Below are 18,697 nucleotides of genomic sequence, written 5' to 3'. Positions count from 1 at the left end.
GATGCCAGTTCTAAATTCCAGAGCTATAATGTAAAGAAGAAGTTTGATGAATCACTTGGGCATGTAAATAGTTACTAGCATATGACAGGAAGTTACTAGGATATGGCAGGAAGTTACTAGGATATGACAGGATGTTACTAGGATATGACAGGATGTTACTAGGATATGAAAGGATGTTACTAGCATATGACAGTATGTTACTAGCATATGACAGGATGTTGCTAGGATATGACCGTATATTACTAGCATATGACAGGATGTTACTAGGATATGACAGGATGTTACTAGGATGTGACAGGATGTTACTAGGATGTGACAGGATGTTACTAGCATATGACAGAATGTTACTAAGATATGACAAAATGTTACTAGGATATGGCAAGAAGTTACTAGGATATGACAAGATGTTAATAGCATATGACAGGATGTTACGAGGATATGACAAAATATTATTAGGATATGACAGGATGTTAATAGTATATGACAGAATATGACTTGGATATGACAGAATGTTACTAGGACATGCCAAGATGTTACAGAATTCACTCAGATGAGAGCTAAATGACCTTAACATAATTCTAACAAGAGCTAATGCCCTCGTATCAAACCGGAGAGTTTTTATGTCAAGAATAGGAATAAGTTAGCTACCATTGTTGACTCCGCTGTTGTATGATGGATTTTTAGGAACTCCGAGTTCAGCAGCTGCCTGTATGAGACTATCACTTAGCCCATAGTTTGTATTGTCAGATATAGTCAGCGGTCCTCCATGACCCAGCTCCTCTGTAATTGAACATTGTTTTCATGCAGAGACCTATGACCATGTCAAATATCCTAGTATGATGTTTAGCTACATTGGAAACCACTGATGGTTCTTGACAGTGTTAAAACTAATCGAATAGCGGATCACGTTAAAGTAATTCTACGAAAAATATAAATATCATGTTTAGGGTAGCAAAGCATTGACATCAAAAACCACAAAATATGCGTTTATTTAAAGATTGCTATGTTATTAATGACCTTTGAAAAAAACGTAGAAATTTTAAAGGTACATGGAGTAATCTCATGCCACCTGCTATGCAGAAACACAGTAAAACTATAACAAATACTTCATTACTGAATACCTACAGCTTCCATATTTGAATATATTCCAAAAGTTTGTTAATATAGTCTACAAGCCTTTATCACTGTTTCCATGACGCGGTTTACCTGCAAATTTACCATCAGCAAAAATCCACATGTCGAGTGAGTTTTGTTCCACGCAAAATTTTACTGAATGTTTCAAGCTTGCAAAATACGGAAACAGCATGATGATGTGTCAACACTTTCCAAACTTTAGTCATTTTTGTTTTGATTTCAGCAGTTTCGACTGCACCGCTATGACCTCTGGCAAAAAAATCATCTTTTTCAACAAAGTGCTTGGGTTAATCCACAACAGGCGAATGTCTATTAAAACACTTATCACATGGTAACTCAGCGAACGCACAACTCCAAGATCGCATCATCTTCCTCGTGGAAACATATTGTAAATATTACATAGTTAGCATACTTACTGCCGGTATGCAATGATTCAGCTCTGCACAAATAACTGAAGAAAGAGAAGAGTCTTTTTATGAATCCATAAAAGTACTCAACTGTCAGAAGCTCAGAGAACTCTAAGTGATTATTAGACTAGTAACACTGTAAAAAAGACTCATTCAACTAATTTTGACATAAAACTAGAATCTAATACAGTTGATATACACGCAGGTAAAGGAACTGCACAAAATCTGATTATTTATAAAAATTACAACATAAAACTGTGGACCAGCTTTACCGCCAGGCATGAAGTAATTTTCCATCTTCTTGTAGTAAGGCAGCACATCATCCCAGCCCCAGCCTGTGCATCCGAGCTTCTCCCAACTGTTATAATCATCTTTGTGTCCTCTGAGATACATCATCCAGTTTACTGAGCTACTGCCTCCCAAAACCTTGCCATGTTGGGTATAGCTTTTCTACATAATAGTTGAGTGCACTATATCACAACTGCGGAGACCTTCAACTTATAATAATACTGAAATGAGGGCAGTTGCAATTTAACTTAATCACACCTGAATCATCAGCTAGTTTTATATTGAAAAACAAGACAGATAATAAAACTAATACCAGAAAAAAATCTGAAACAATGAGAAAACAACTCCAATAAACAAATAACTGCAGTTAAAATTTTGAGTAGCAAATAAAGACTACAAATGCAAACTTGAAAAGTTCACATCAACTTTTACATAATTCGTAGAAGTAATAGTACATACTTGCATTTCACACTGTCAACATTAAAATCTAACATTTCTAGTAGATGTCAACTGATTGGGAAACTGATTGCTGCCATCTGTGCTATGCTGACACATGTGCTATGTTGTCACTTGTGTTATGCTGCCACTTGTGCTATGTTGTCACTGGCTTTTGATATCCACTCCTAATATGAATAATCTCATCAAAAATGTTGCCTGGAAGTTATCACCCAGACAGATTCACTGATTAGTTATCCTTGCATTATTATGTAAACAGCAGCTGAAAGTAGTTGAAGTCATTCTTCAGTAGCCAGCTTAGTATCTAGAGAAGCAATAAAAGCTGCAACTTGCTAACCTACTGTAAAACCACTATTTGAACGCCATAGTGCTCTATTTTTCAACACATCTAAAGTGGCGTTTTATTAGAGGTGGTGGTCAAGTACAGGGTGGTGTTGTATTTTTTGACTAGCTTGTCACTCTTTTGAGTAGATTAATTTAACCCCTTTAAGGGTTTTTGCACTTTTTGCACGTTTCTTCGAGCAGATAGACATTAATGCCCTCGACCTCAGAAATTTTGCTAAACTGTTTTTCATAGGCAGAAGTATCAGACCAAGTTAAACAAGGAGCTACTTTCGTTATAAAATATTAGCGAGATACAATTATTAATTATTTTGATGGTGTCACTTTCCGAGTTTTAAAGAAACAACATTAAAGCTTTGGAGTTGAAAAATGGAAAAAACTTTTTAAAAGTTTTAAAGACTTTTTTAAAGTAATATAGTTAGTCTCAGAAAAAATTTTTCATCGTTCATCAACACATTTTTTAAAACCTTCAGGTAAGCTTGTAAACTACATTATGGACAAATCTGAAAACAATGGATAGGATTTAGACTTTAGTGACTTCGAATCAGAGTGTAGTTCTGATGATTGCGACGATCGATCATCTCAGGTACATCCTCACTAAAATCATGGCAACTACTACAGCAACAATGAAAGAATTAATTGTTATTGATGTAACCATGTCATTATTAGTACTATTTTGTGGACAATTTTCTACTGATCCCTTTCTGTTATGGGTTCGTAAAGATCAAAGAATGCCAATGTGGCGGTCAAATAGAATTGGGTTCAATTAATGGGCAGTGCTAGATTTTTCAACTCTTCTTTTATGGTGGCGCTCTATTAGAGGTGGTGCTCAAATAAAGGGGGCGTTCAAATAAAGGTTTTATGGTATTTGAGTAAATTTATCATATGAAATAGGCTTGTTTTGCATGTTTTATACATCCTTATAGTTGAGGTCATTAGAAGTCACAGATGGAAGTTAGAAAAAAATCGCATAGCGCAGGATTCAAACTAGTGACATTCACTTTAGCAGCCCAATGTGATAACACGGCACTAATCAACAACCTTGATGCTTTTTGGAATAATGGTACATATACATGTAGTTATTATAGCTAATGATCTCTCACGGCGTTCCAGACTGCCAGGGTAATAGTGACCATCAAAAACAAGTTCTTAGAGCTTCACTAACAATGGCAAGTTAAGACAAGCTGTTTCATGTCTGACACTAGGATAGGCTGCCAATTTATTTACCCTATGTGATGGAACAATTAAGTTGTGGTAGTAGTTTTTAGCCAGCGATGTAAGGCAACTCTTCACAATCTTATACCTCATGCCTGTCAAAATGCAGTCAAAATTACCTGGTCATTGAAGCCCTGACAGTTCTCCTGAGGCACTGTTAAATCCTCCCACATGCAGTCGTACTGGCTGCAGGTTGCGCCAGCCATCATAGGGATGTGCATGAGTGGGTAGCCGGTTTCCTCTTTGCCTGCTTCCAAGACCAGTACTGAAAATTTTCCATTTGCTGATAGCCTGTTAGCAAGGACGCAGCCTGCTGAACCTGCCCCAACTACAAACAGGTATGGATAACTTTAACTACAAACATGTGTGGACAACTTCAACTACAAACAATATGTCAGTCTTTTTGATCATGCTTTGAAGCTCTGGTACTCTGAGTGAGCAATCCCTGAAAGATAGAGTATGCCATCTGCTTATCTCACTGTAAGTAGAGACTGTGTGTGTTGTCAAGAGCCAATGTTACACAAGCAATGGCTGTGATCTTGGCTGGACATGTCTGATTCCAGTGGTGAGAAAACCTTAATGACTGGTTAGGTTACTACAAACAATGATATAAACCCCAACAGGATAGGCGATGGCTATCATATGGGTCAGTAAAACCAGCCAGTGGTCAATTCAAATTACTATGCAAGGGAGGAAAACTGACAATTTTGTGAGCGTGTAACTTACCGATGATGAAGTCATAGCTATCCTTCCAATTGTTACGAACTTGACTCTGCCTCTTTTTATAAATTCTCTGAAGGATTGCTGCCAAAGTAGCCGTGGAGAGAAGCCCTAGCAACAGAGGCCTTACACTACTGCCTGTCAGCCTGTCAGTAATGATGCTCTCCAAATAGTCCATGACTGCGCTAGCAGCTTCTTGCAAATACCTTATCTTAAAGCATGCGCTACTATAGCGGCTGGTATCCGCAACTGTCATAAATCGAGTACCCTTGCAAACATGCCACAGGGCAATCTGCACAGCACTGTCATAGCACCCTTTATGCATATGACATCACATCCAGGGTAGCCATTGTCACTAGCTTATGGCTATGTCATTACTTATACATTATACGCTATATACCCTTATATACGCATATATATCGACGCTATCAACTGACAGATGCTTGATGACCAGGGGTATGTAATTGAAGGCATGGATGCTTAGAGTAGGTCAATGGATATGGAGCCCGGTTCACATTATGAATCAGAATAGGAAGTAAGTGGATCTTTGGAAGGTAAAACCTCCTCTCTATGGCTCCAAAATTTCATACACACCGAGTCAGCCCTTTAAATATAGCTGTTGATTACCAAATTCAAATAGAACATGTGGTAGTTTTTTGAGTTTCATGAAACGTCAAAAATTCATGGGTGGAGTCAAAAAAGATCATTTAATTTTAGTTGCTGCTGGCTACATTACTAACACTACAATGTAAGTTTGGATCTGACAGATATAGGCTGAGACGCTGAGCAGGTGTTCAGCAAATAAAACTCATACATACTTTGTTTGCTGACAACCAGCAAGAGTATCTAGTTTATAAATTGTAGTCATCGCAAGCTTTGAGTCCTGAACACTTTCTAATCTTGCTTATCTAATCCATTTATTCAATTGACTTCTTCACCTCGTTTGGTTTCCTTTTCATCTAGTTAAGCAGAATACAGTACCTCTAGTTGGGGCCTTGAAGTAATTTCTTGTTTCGTAGTTGTCATCTCTTGTACCTCTCTTTATTTTCAGCACACACAAGTTCAAGTTGGAAGGCCCTACGATAGTTACTACTTAATGACCAGTCCATTTTTACATTTTGCTAATGTTCTAGTCAAGCTAACAATGTTCGTCTTTTACCAAATTTTTTCCCTTCTGCATCAGCTCAGCTACTTTACCCTGGTGTCAGAACTCACAATGCCATCTAGGTGAATATCAAGAAATGCATTTGTTAAAAGTTTAACCATCAATTTTTTACTAAAGATGACCTCGAGTTCATCAGCAGGCTGGTGCAACCGTAGACCTATTAACTATAGTATTGTTAATAGGTCTATGGGTGCAACACAACCCCAGCTCGATAAACTATCAGATAACTGGGTATTTACTCCAATCAAGCATCGAAAATTTGCTATTTGGTTTCTATTGGTCTTGCCAGTGGATGCTTGCTGTCTCACCTGAACACCTGCTCTCACACCTCAGAGAGAAATAAGCATGTGCAGTTTTCCTCAATGAATGCCTACTGTGGCGACTACTAGCCTTATGAATGCAAAACAGACAAGTCATATTTTGGGTGATGTTTACGGGATGAACATGGACTAATTATTGTATTTATTTAGACCTAATTTTGATCTTCTTCAAGTATGGAAAATATTTTTATATTATTTATAATTTAAACTAGCGCTCTGGCAGTTTATTGTCTGTGAGAGATCATCAGGTGTAATAACTAATTGTGTAATTATTCCAGTTTTGCGGTAAGGCAGTGGATTGGCGCAGCAGGTAGAGTGTTGGTCGCGAGTTTGAATCCCGTTAAAAGCAGTCTTTTTCTTATTTTTTAAGTGTGGCTTCAAATGGACACGGCTATTATTGTACTAAAAACTTGTAGCAGAAGTACCTAAGAGTCCTAATGAAATTGTGAGAGCGCAACTTCAATCTCAGAGTGTGATGATATGTACAGTAGCTAAATCAATTGGCTGTACACTTACAAGCTAGTTAGTCCTTGATGGCTGATATGATTGTATCTATACCAACCTGTATAAATCTATTTACAGCATCTTCACCTTGATAAAAATAAAAATAACGCCTTCACTAAATAAAATCGAAAGTTCTTTAATTTCTTAAAACTAGATTTGAGTCAAGACAAGAGATGCCGACTCCTAAGCAGCCACTCAATGCATGGAGCCTTCCAGTCTAGTTCTAACACAGCTTTGGATCAATTTCAATGAATCGGGTAACAAACTAGTTAAAATGTTGTACTTCAAAGCCCATCAATGAGTAACTCTCATCATGGTTCAATGCATCTGTAAACGGTTGCTATAGTTACCTATTAAGCTAAGACTAAGCTCCCTCCAGACATCTGAGTTGCAGGAGCGGCGCAACTAACTGATTTGGCAATCTTAAGGTTATAAGAACATTGTGCAGTGACTGCACTGCAAAGATTGGGTACATTAATTCCTGATTTTTCACGATTAATTGGGATCAACGTGAAAAGTAAAAATCTACGCAACACAAACTGATAAACTAGTATCTAATAAGGTTTCTTTTCAGTAATCTTAACCATTTTCCTATTTTTGTAAAATTCATTAATTGATTCATTAAACGATTTGAGGGTCGAGATGGCTTAAGAAACATGCTGAAAGGTGTCACAAGGGCTTTGCACTTTTACACTTGGCAAAACGTAATAAGAAACCAGCGAACTGTGATGACTAATATCACAATGATGCTAGCGAAAGGATCTCACTAATCCAGAGTATGAGAGAGATTTATGTATTTTGGTTTTTAGTTTTATTCATTTTCTATTAATTTATTTTTTTTAATCTATTTTCTGTTAATTAATTTTTTACAACTCAAAAGTACTGAAACTGCTAAAATTGCACTGAGACATAGCAAGAGACTACTGTATTGGTTCACAATCAGGTTACAAAAATTTACATACATGTATATTAATATAATATATCATATATTATACATAGTATACCCCATATATAAATAATATATATTTGTATATATATTACATATATATTTATATAAGGTTACATATATTTACTCGCAACATGTGCTAGTCAGTGCTAGCAAAGGATTCCAAGTTTACAAGGATTAGGGTTTATCTTCTCATGCTCAAGCTCTGAATTATGATTAATAGAAAGGAAGTTGCAGTGTCAACTGAATCAAAATCCTTCTTTTAGTAAAGCCAAAAATAGGTGCACCAATTGAAAAAAATTAAGCAAACATGTACCTTGATAATTTGAGGTAATTTTAGCCCTGCTAAAGCTAATTGTATTCTGCAATCTCACTATGTGTATGATACAGCAGATAGACAATACCTGCCGTTTACAAGTGAGCGTACTCATGACATTGTATGCCTTTAAAATATCAATCTAGAGCAACATAGAGTCTAACCTTGACTATTTAGAATTGTCTTATCCGTCTGCAGTAAGACAAGTGAAAAAATAAGATCCCTTGATTTTCGGCCATGATAAATTTAGCTTGAAGTAAATAAACATCAGGTCGGCTCATAAAAAGTACCAAATTTAGACAGTGTGATAAGGAGTGTCAGCAGGTTAAAAATAGAGAGGCCTAGCATTTAGTTTGCAATAACTTGTTCGACGGATAATATAACTCGCTTAAAAAGGACCCTAAATACAGCAAATGACTATGTATATAGAATACTAATATTATAGCACAAATATATCTGCAGCTGCCAATACCACTACTTGTTGGCAACCTTAACAGCATTCTGAAGGAGCCAAGAGAACTTTACAATTGACCTTGTGGCTGCTAGCCCACTCTATGTTCACATCTTCCTGCTCAAGATGGCTGATGATTAGCGAGATCAACTTGACCTCACACAACCATGTTTCTCAGTTTACTAACACATAATCTAATAAATGTTACAAGTAAACAAAGAGTTCCTGCGTTCAACAAGAATCTAACTTGATTCTGAAATAAATCCGGCATTGAAATGTTTCATCTGTAACTCTGCAGTATGATATCAGACGCCTTTTCTCCTATCATGATGGCGGGTGCATTGGTGTTACCAGAGGTGAGGTGTGGCATTATGGAGTTGTCTACCACTCTCAAACCTTCTATTCCTCCCTGTACTCTGTAAAAAATGTAGAATTTTTCTCTCTATTATTCATTCAGATTTTCGATGCAAAAACCATACTACAGTAGTCAAATGAGGATTCTCTATACATAAAGGGAGTCCTAGGGCAGGGAACCATGTTTTTGGCATTTTTAAGAGCTCCAGTTCAACCCATTATCCATATTAATAAATCCTTTGTTATTGTGTGTGTCTGTTAGTCTGTAAACGTTATTCATTTCTAAATTTCTGGTAAGTTTTCATCCAAGCTTCACACTCATATGTTCAGTGCAGTCCGCCAGGTTGCCAAAAATATTTGGTCTCAAAACTCCATCTGGCTCCTGAGAACCAGAAAACTTTTATTTTCAATTAATAATATTAAAATGTTTTTAATTGAAGGTGAAAGAAATTCCAGACATTACCGGGCTTAATGCTATTAGAACACAATAAGAGCTAACTTTAGCTGAGGATCCACAACTGCTGAAGGGTCTCCAATAGCCCCCATCTTGCAAGATCCGGCAGGATGATAAAGCACACAGCTTATGTGCTTAATGATCTCATCATAATATTCTGATGAAGTAGTCTCGAGTTCTGGGGCTATCCTGTCTCGAGTTGGGTACCTCTCATCTAGCATATAGGCCCCCAAGCTAGCCAGAGTCTTTGTCTTCATTAAGTCTCCAACAAACTTGAACCCTTGACAAGAGTACACAGTAATCACTGGATCTGCTGTCTGTATAAAGTTGTAATATGCTATAGCCAAACCCCTGATGAACACCTCAAAGTCAGAACCACCCAACACTCCATGTAGAGTTTGAGTAAAGACTTCACTTTGTACCACAATATTTTTAAATATATGACATTCAAAGATTTCTAAAACCCATTTCAGTTAAAAAAAACTTTAATTTAAAGATTAAAACAAACAAACTTATGCTATGCATATTGTTTCACTGTTATGACCTTCACCTCTGAGCCTAAGGCTACACTTCTGTTAAACTTCTGTTGATGCACCTGACAGAGAAAGTGATGATAAAAACGTCTCTTTAATAACCCTATTTATTAATTTAGATTTTTACATAGTATTATATAATGTATTTATTTTAATGCTATGTGTAATAGACTACAACGTTTATTAAGATGGTACTGTAAATGTTTGAGCTGGAGAACAAGTGATACCAGTTCTAATGGATTTTCATAACAACATTTGCTCAAGCTTTCGACAAATTTAACATATGCATAAAACCTCGGAACGAATTAACTCTGTTGCAGAGGTTTGAATGTAACATATTTGTTAGCCAAATTAATTATAGGTCAAATGGTTACCTAATTTTTGGCCTACAGAGGGTGTTGACTTCAAGAACAAAGAAATTTAAATTTTACCCAAATAAAAAGCTGATAATCTTAAGTTGAAAAGCCTTCACTTTACAAAGGAACAGTACTAGACATTTTAGCATTAATTTACTTGCAACAAAATTCCCATCACAGTTATTTGGTATCAAAAGGTTCACCATGTCTTACTCTGGTGTGTTGTAGGCGCAAAATATGTGGAAATGTGATTACAAGCTTTTAAAAGCTAAAAAAACGAACAGTTAATCGCAGCCATCACAAAAACGCAGTAGGTTGGAATCCCTTTATTTCGATGACGTATTCAACTTGACGTGGTTATTGTTTAGACACGTGATGTTATCACGTAAATTGAAAGGCCAATAAAAGGCTCAATATAAAACGTCTCGTAGCACTTATTTATGACAAACACTTCGGGTTCTATCGAAAAGCCCTTATCACATATAGACGCTGGCTACTTTACAGTTTTGTTTCAGCTTAGTCTAATCATCTAGTCGTAATCTGATCACGTCACCCATACTTCCTGCCAAATAACGCGAACAATTTCTGCAGCATTTTTCGACTATCACAGGTGACCAACAGGCTCCTCATGTTTATCAGAAGATGATATGTACTCCTTCGAGATAAGGTTAAAAAATTAAACTAAATAGATATGGTTTTGTTGAATGCGTGAAGTTTATTTGTGAAAATATTTTGACGAATGAGGTTGCATGAAAGTGTAAGCACATCGCGGTCAACTACGTTCTATTGAGCCGTTTTGGAGAGGGATTCCATTGCGATGACTGTGATTAACTGTTTGTTTTTTAGCTTTTAAGAGCTTGTAATCACATTTCCACATATTTTGCACCTACAACACAGCAGAGTAAGACACGGTGAACCTTTTGATACCAAATAACAGTAGTGTTAAATTTGTTGCAAGTCAAACTTTAAGGAAGAATAGATGATACTTATAATGTAACACATATGATCATAATACAGTAAAAGTAAAGTAAAATAACAAAAGTGAAATGAAAATAGTAGCAATCGTCTTTGGAAAAAATGATTAATGTAGATCTTTCACGTTCTAAAAATGAACTGTTTATGGACACACTTTAGTTATGTTTTTTAGTAAAAACAGGAAAAAGACTATTGCAACCAGAACAAAAGTAGTTAAGGAATATTGAATAATATTAAATTGATTATTGTCAAATGTTTTATCAGTCGAGATTTAAGTTTGAATTTATGGTTAAATGCAAAGTGGTAAATTTAAATTTGGTTTAAAGTTATGGTAGAGTTTGAAGTTTAATTTATATTTGTGAGCTGCAAAATAAAAAGCCACTTAATCTGCAGCATGTATGCGCTGACCCAATTCATACGGCTGCTGGCAGTATCCAACACGAGAACTCACCCACTCTGGCAGCCTCTTTGTCCTTTGGATGAGTGAAAAGTTTAGGGTCAATCAAAGGCCTTTCTAGAGGGTCAGCGCTGGCTAGGGTTATGCTGCCGATACTCTGAGGGTGCAACAGGACAATAGCTATCAGTGTTCCACATCGGTAAACACTTTCAAAGTATCGGGATTCCTGTACAAATTAGGTCATTCCCTATTCAATAATAAACGTATTACCAGAGAAAAGATCTTTTTAGGGAACTACATATAATCAGCTGTTATTGACGCAAAATGGTGGCAAAAAAATCAGACAAAAAACCTCAAACTCACTATCAACAAGATAGTATACCAGCAACATCATTCAAAATCTTTTGGTATGCTTTAAATAGTATGTATGCAAAGGAGACTTTCAATTCTATGCAATATTACACATAGCATGCAATGCCAACTGGTATATGATTGCCGAAATTACTAATGAATGATAAAAGTGATTTGTGTGAACAGCACATCCAAGCATCACTATGGCATGTGTGCAAGAGTTGATATACAGCTATACAAGCGTGCTGGTCTGTGACAGTTGACGTATGGAACTGCCGTGGAGACATATTTGGTGAGTAACTGAAGGAAGAGGGCTTTCAATGACAGGACTGATGTCTGGTAGCTCAGAAATGGCAACTAAGTACACCTAATAAGACATGCCAACTAGAAATTGTCAGTGACTAAAATGCTCTCAGAAAACCCCTTTCTAGCCAGCCTTACAATGGTATGTCCATTTTGTTTCAACCAAAATTAGTCTTTGTCTAACCTATCAGTAGATATGTAGCGATTCAAACCTGCCATTACATACACACGCTCACACGCACACACACTCGCGCACATATCCGTGCACGCATGCACGGGCAAGCATGCACATGCATGCATGCAAAAACTGGAACACACAGCCAGCAACATCTCATACACCCTTATAGCATAACATGTCTCTCTTTATCTTTAACAAATAGAAATTAAGCAAGATAACTGCAGCTAGTAGTACTAGTAGTACTGTAGAAATCAGCATAAATCTGTAAACATACAATCCATGAAGTGAGATTGAGGGACTTGAGGTGGCTGTCATACTTAGAGGCTCCAAGGCACAGACCCAGAGAGGTGACTTGGAGTTGAGGCATGCTCTTATAGCATGCATAATTATCATTCTCTACATTCAAGAAATTCATAGACTGAGTCGGATTTGCAGCCAGCAACCCTAAAAAGTGGAATACAGTATCACATATGACACTGCATAGATTGTAACAGAAGAACACTATGCCGTGATGCCAGAAACTCTGGCTTTCATGTTTCATCTGCACCAAGTATATCGGTGCACGCAAGTGCTGCTCACTGTGTGACATTTTGCGCAATGTTAAATTACTTGAATATTTTTGAAACCAAATAAACTTTGGGATTCATTCACTAAATGCTAAATATTTTCTTTTTATCTCCTCCCACAAAGTGTTAGCCAATATTTTTCTAGAGCAATAATAAGCAGTAACAAGGCAATAAAGCTTGGGGTAGTAAGCAAATGCAGTTAGAAAAAAGTTCAAATTCGCTTCTTGAGAAGCAACCCTAAGCATGTGACCACTAAGAATAGAATAAAATTGCACTATAATAGCGTGACAGAACTATGATTCACATACCCTACATATATTGGCTATGATGAATGACAATGAAACCTTCTATATGAATGGTCTATGTGTAAAGGTAGTTTTGAGTAATGGGTATATCATAAGAGAATTGGATGTTACTAAATATATAAATTCCTTATAGTGTGCCAACTATGTCACTGATTAAAAATATAGCACCTGTCAAAAGATGACATCTTACCTTATAAACTATAACCTGTAATATATGACTGCTTTGCCTTGACACGCTGAATTTTAATTTAAATAACATAAGGCTTGTGCAAGAAAAAAGTATTTTTAGAAACAATTTTTTGTATCAACTCACGTATTGAATTAAGTAATAACCTAAATTTTTCTGCAAAATCATACACGCAATTGGCAAAATTGATAGACGGCCAGAGAGCACAATGAAAACTGTATTAAATATTACAAAACAAGACATAGAATAATGGTAGTTACAGTTTGTCCTAGTCAGAAAGTCAAACCTGGTTCTCCCAGTGCCCTGCAGCCTCAGACATTTTTTAAAATAATAGCAGTAGAATTCGAATGGATCAGGAATTTTACAATGAAAGACATACTGCTGGTCCTACTTTAAAAACTGCAATGATTCAAAGACTAGTGTGTTGCTCTGAAACTAATAATTACAAACGCAGGTCAAAACAAACTGATTCCCTCATCTGCCGAGAATGTCAGAACTGGAAATCTAACCACAGATAACTAACATTAAAGTATTAAATTATGTAAAAAGCTAGATGCTTGGCTAAGAATAACTGTGAATAAACATGAGTGAAATTTTTGAGGGCCATACATGCCTCCCACCTGAACCGCTGAGACAGTGTTTCAGTTGAGCCGATCTTTTGGTGAGCTCTGCTAGATCAAATGTCCCAGCATTTCCAGCATCTTCAAAGTACACGTGTCTTAGTATAGCCGCATGGTCCTGGTAGTTTTTTCCCACGGGCAAGTCAGCGACTAAAGAAATCTACAGGCAATCCCAATCAATCTTTATTACAGAGACAACAAGACTGAATGGTTGTTCTCTCTTGCTCACCTCTTGCTTTAGTTCAAAAAATCAGAGTTTTCCTTCCTTGTAGTTGTTTGTTTCTAATGAATTTTGCAATGATATAAATTAACAAGTTACTTTAAAAAATACCATAATCAGTTGGTGAATAGCGGCTTATAATAGCTTAAAGAAATTGTCACCTCCTGCTCTCAATAAAATAGTACAAATTATTTGCAGAGAACTACTACAAAAATTGTTTTTATGGGTTGAATATGATTTGAAATGTGAAAGAATTTTACAGTTTTTAAACTTTTGAGTAAACCATATTTTAACATAAAAGTGCCATGCAGCAATGTTAAGGAATCGTCAAGCAACACACCTATATGAGTGAGTCATAGCAAAGATCAAAGGTCACCAGAGACTTGTGATATTGAATAATCTATAATAGCTAAGAAGAAGACAAAGTTAAACTATCTTCAGGTAATTTTGAGTTACCTGCTCAATGCTGTGATTTGCAGCAGATTTCTCCCCTCTTGAGTGATAGCGAGCTATGTTTTGTAAGAGTTGTCCCCTCTTGAGTGATAGCGAGCTATGTTTTGTAAGAGTTGTGAAAGGCTGTCATGATTGAAATGAATCTTATTCATTATGAAACTACTGAATGTAAAATGTAGTGATTTATTATGGCTATCTACCTTAGTATAGAACCCTTGTAAAAAGCTTTCTAACATAGTCTAATCTCACAGAACAGTATTCATATTATATTGACCGCTGATTGTGATGTTTATCTTAAAGAAATTCTTCAAAGTCACTGGTCAGTTCATAACTTCAACAGAACCAATGGCCACCAATGACCTCTACAAACGAATGCAACTATTTTACATGCGTATTCTGAGTAATCAGCACTGCGTTGGCAAAACTATAAACTGACCCCATGCTTTTCCAGTTCCTCTTTTGGTCCAACACCAGACAGCATGAGCAAATGTGGAGAGTTAATTGCTCCTGCAGATACAATGACTTCTTTATTTGCGAACACTTTGTAGGAGAATCCACCGTTTCGTACAAACTGCACACCAACGGCTCTTTTGCCCTCAAAGAGTACCTGCATTAAAACACAAAAGTATAAGGTACAGGGTGGGCTTTCATAGCGATAAATATTAACTGAACTGTCTGTTACCAGATTTTATTGTAGTGATGTGACCTACAATTAGAGGTCAAGTGACATGCGATGACAAGTGACATGCATAGGAAGTGGCTACAATGCAGATACTTAAATTAGCTTTTATACTTTTTAAGCAAGTTTACAAGAAATCTTCAGCTAGCGACGTTGATCTGTTCTTAAGACGTGGTGTAACTCGTATTTCTATGTAAGTTGGAACATTCTGAATAAATTACTCTGCGCTCTTATCAATACCTATTTTCACTTCCATGATGATGGCCCTTCTTTGAATCATTACCGTTAGAAGAATCTGCCTTGCGTTTTAGACTCAAAATGAAAAAACTATAAAAAAAAACTTTACAAGTGACAGATTGAGAACCATCAAGCGCAACCAAAATGGCGTTACAAGCACAACAAAACATATTCCTCTCTTGCACACTGGATACTATTTTGTAATTGTTGCAGGTGACGCTAAGACAAAACTATATGGAATATTATTATAAATATTTTTATGAAGTGCGTTCATAACCTCAAAGCAGCAGAGTCGAGATTGTTGTAATCCAAAAACTCTCTGTATTTTTTGCCAAGCATGAACAAACTATAATTTGCAAATTGATGTTGTTCTAGATTTTAAACAACAGTAAGTAATAACTGACTATATTTACTTTTTATACAAAAAAATTACTGATATAATCACTAAAATACCACCTTTGTTGTATGAGCCTCTGTGACAACATGTAGGTTTGGCCTTGACATAGCAGGTCTAAGATAGGCTTTCGCAGTGCTAGCTCTCTGGCCACTTGTAGTTGAATTGTGAACAGTGGACACACCTAGCAAGTAGATTATTGTGGATAAACAGTCAAACTTCAACTCTCAACAACCTTAACAAATAATTCTTTCAATTATTCTAATATGCAATGTATTTTCACATACCTAGATATATGCATATCATATATTCAAATCTTTAACATGACATGATGCAATATTTTCTAGACCTAATATAACAATAATATCTAAACATAATATATCTACATTTGTAATATAACCAGAAATATGAATGAAAATCATATAGTGACTACTGTTGCTAAGGTGTTTTTCATAAAAGAAGCCACAGCAATGGTGCAACAAGTTATTCTCTGATTGGCGGTGTTTAATAATTCAATGAAAACTAATTTACTAGTGTTAAGAATAGCAAGCCTTAGCACCAGACATTTGTATAGTAAATGAGAAGTGAAAACTGCAGTATCTAAATTTAAAGTATTCCTAAAGTATTTAAAGCCATCTAAAGCATTACTGTCCACTTTTCTGAGAGCCTCTGAATGCACCACATGTGCAAGTCGTTGTATTCAACATAACATAATATCAGTGGATATCAACAAAATGACAAGCGGTAAGTTATAAATGTACACATTAATAATGCTTGAATATATTTTCACAAATCTATGATTAAATTAGATTAAAGGAATCGAAAGGCTGCAGGAGACCAGATAGGTGTGAGTAGCAACTATCTGGCAAGTGATTAACTGGTTGCACCATCAGCCGGCCATAACGGTAGAACATGAATACGGATTAAAAAAATATGAGACATGTAATAGCAAACCAAAATGACAAACAGTTTGAAATGTTTTTACGAAACTAGTGTAATTATTAACTGAACCAAACGAAAACTATCTACCATTATTGACTCCGCTGTTATATGAGGAATTCTGAGGAATTCCGAGTTCAGCAGCCGCTCTTATCATAATATCGCTGATGCCATAGTTGGTATTGTCAGATATGGTCAGCGGTCCTCCATGACCCAATTCTTCTGTAGGTCAACAAGGTATTCATGTAGGGAATTAGAGAAATGTCAAATAACCTAGCATTGTGCAAATCTTTTTAAAATGGACCGTTAGTCTAGATATCGATTAAGACAAATAGATTTGAGAACAGCAGCTGCAATCCAAGTTCAGCTGTGTTCAAACACTTGATATTTAGGTCATAATAAGTTTTAGGAAAAATTAAAAAATAATTAAATGTAAAAAACACTTGTCTATTCAAGCCATTTATATAAATCCCTCGCAAAACCAACTTTCATGAAGAGAAAATATAATTCTATTTAATTAATAAATGCCGTATGTTATAAAACCACAACACAAGTTTGAAAGAGTAACTTATTTTATACTCAGTAAAACCAAACAGTTTTAATATTTTGCGCGAAGATAAACCTTCTAAAATAGTTGGCTGTTACAGGAGCAACCTAACCTTTGGTGCTATTTTTAGAGATATATGCAGCTTACAATTTTTTCTCCCTAAAGGCTAAATATTTAAAAGTATATACAGTATAGTGTACAGTATATAATACAATACATCTGTTTAATTACTGTGATTTTTTCTGTATATATAAACCTATATATAATCACATCGATTAAACTAAATAATTGGCTAAACCGGACCCCCAACATCCCTAGTAGTCTATTTTAATGAGGGTGCTACCGCCGGTGAATGACAAAACTACAAATTATATGATGTTTTTAATATTACAAACTATGTTAACAACATGATATAGGCTAACGAAGAACATATACAAAAATAAAAAGGAAAGCATGCTTAGCAAAAAGGCTAACTCTGACATCACCTACAATGCAGTAGTGTAATTTACCGAACAGTAATATTACCAACACAGGCAAATAACTCCAGATTTTAATTTGACATTCAGGCAATTACCTCGTGCTACCTACATAAGACCATCATAAAAGCTTGAGTCACAAATGTCATCAGCACCTATCACTAGCTCTTCACTAAAAAAATATGTACCATCATCTACAAAAAAGATGAAAGGAGAATTTGTCTAGAGTACAAGCATAAACTATACTTATGCTCTCAAAAGTTAACCTTACCATCAGGCATGAAATAATCTTCCATCTTCTTGTAATAAGGCAGCACATTATCCCAGCCCCAGCCTGTGCACCCGAGCTTCTCCCAGCTGTCATAGTCATCCTTGTGTCCTCTAGCATAGATCAACCAGTTAACAGAGCTTCCACCTCCCAGTACTCGAGCATGCTGAGTGTATGTCCGCTGCATTTATTTAAAAACAAGTTACATTCCACGTATTTTGACAAACTTCTATTTAGAAATGTAATTATTCCTGCCGAGTTTCGGTTTTGGTCTGCCTGATAGCAAATGTCAAGCATTTGTTTTGTTGCAGATTGTTCACACAAAAAACAATTTATAATTTATTCCAATATTACTGACCACATGAAACAAGTGTTCAGAGCTTCACTAACAATGGCAAGTTAAAACAAGCTGTTTCATGTCTGGCACTAAAGCAATCTAATCACATTACCTAACAGGTACATAATAGAACATCAAAGTCTGCAGTAATTTGTAAATAAGTGATGTAAGACAATTCCTCGCAATTCAAAACCACATGTTGGCCGCCCAAAATTACCTGATCATTGAAACCCTGACAGTTCTCCTGGGGTACTGTTAGATCATCCCACATGCAGTCGTACTGGCTGCAGGTTGCGCCAGCCAT

The 18,697-nt window shown here is 36.1% G+C and overlaps 2 protein-coding genes across 2 annotated transcripts in view; both read right to left on the bottom strand.

The window, feature by feature from the left end:
• Positions 1 to 4,811, bottom strand: part of LOC137404707 (alcohol dehydrogenase [acceptor]-like) — a 28,434-nt gene extending 23,623 nt beyond the window's left edge. The window contains exons 1-4 of the mRNA XM_068090941.1: positions 4,569 to 4,811; positions 3,962 to 4,170; positions 1,814 to 1,991; positions 649 to 780 (exon numbers count right to left, since the gene is read on the bottom strand). Coding sequence (XP_067947042.1) covers positions 649 to 780; positions 1,814 to 1,991; positions 3,962 to 4,170; positions 4,569 to 4,740 — 691 coding nt within the window. The 5' untranslated portion in view covers positions 4,741 to 4,811. The remainder of the gene's footprint in view (positions 1 to 648; positions 781 to 1,813; positions 1,992 to 3,961; positions 4,171 to 4,568) is intronic.
• Positions 4,812 to 8,544: 3,733 nt separating this feature from the next.
• On the bottom strand, positions 8,545 to 18,243 carry LOC137404097 (4-pyridoxate dehydrogenase-like). Its single transcript, XM_068090249.1, has 9 exons — positions 18,060 to 18,243; positions 16,856 to 16,987; positions 15,886 to 16,010; positions 14,953 to 15,123; positions 13,844 to 14,003; positions 12,440 to 12,609; positions 11,388 to 11,559; positions 9,118 to 9,352; positions 8,545 to 8,680 (listed from the first exon to the last, which is right to left on the bottom strand). Exons 1-9 carry the CDS (start codon positions 18,241 to 18,243, stop codon positions 8,545 to 8,547), a joined length of 1,485 nt encoding a protein of 494 aa, XP_067946350.1.
• Between the last annotated feature and the right edge of the window lie 454 nt (positions 18,244 to 18,697).

This window comes from Watersipora subatra, chromosome 9 (genome assembly GCF_963576615.1).
Source record: "Watersipora subatra chromosome 9, tzWatSuba1.1, whole genome shotgun sequence".
In the NCBI taxonomy this organism is placed as follows: domain Eukaryota; kingdom Metazoa; phylum Bryozoa; class Gymnolaemata; order Cheilostomatida; family Watersiporidae; genus Watersipora; species Watersipora subatra.
The sequence above is the reverse complement of the archived record's forward strand: the minus strand, read 5'-3'. Positions and strand labels throughout refer to the sequence as shown.

Coding starts and splice junctions, on each gene's coding strand:
- LOC137404097 (XM_068090249.1), bottom strand. CDS start 18,243: ATGCAGCGGACATACACTCAGCATGCTCGAGTACTGGGAGGTGGAAGC. Junction 16,011..16,855: donor TAACAGCGGAGTCAATAATG/GTAGATAGTTTT, acceptor TCTACTTGCTAG/GTGTGTCCACTGTTCACAAT. Junction 12,610..13,843: donor ACACTGTCTCAGCGGTTCAG/GTGGGAGGCATG, acceptor TCCACTTTTTAG/GGTTGCTGGCTGCAAATCCG.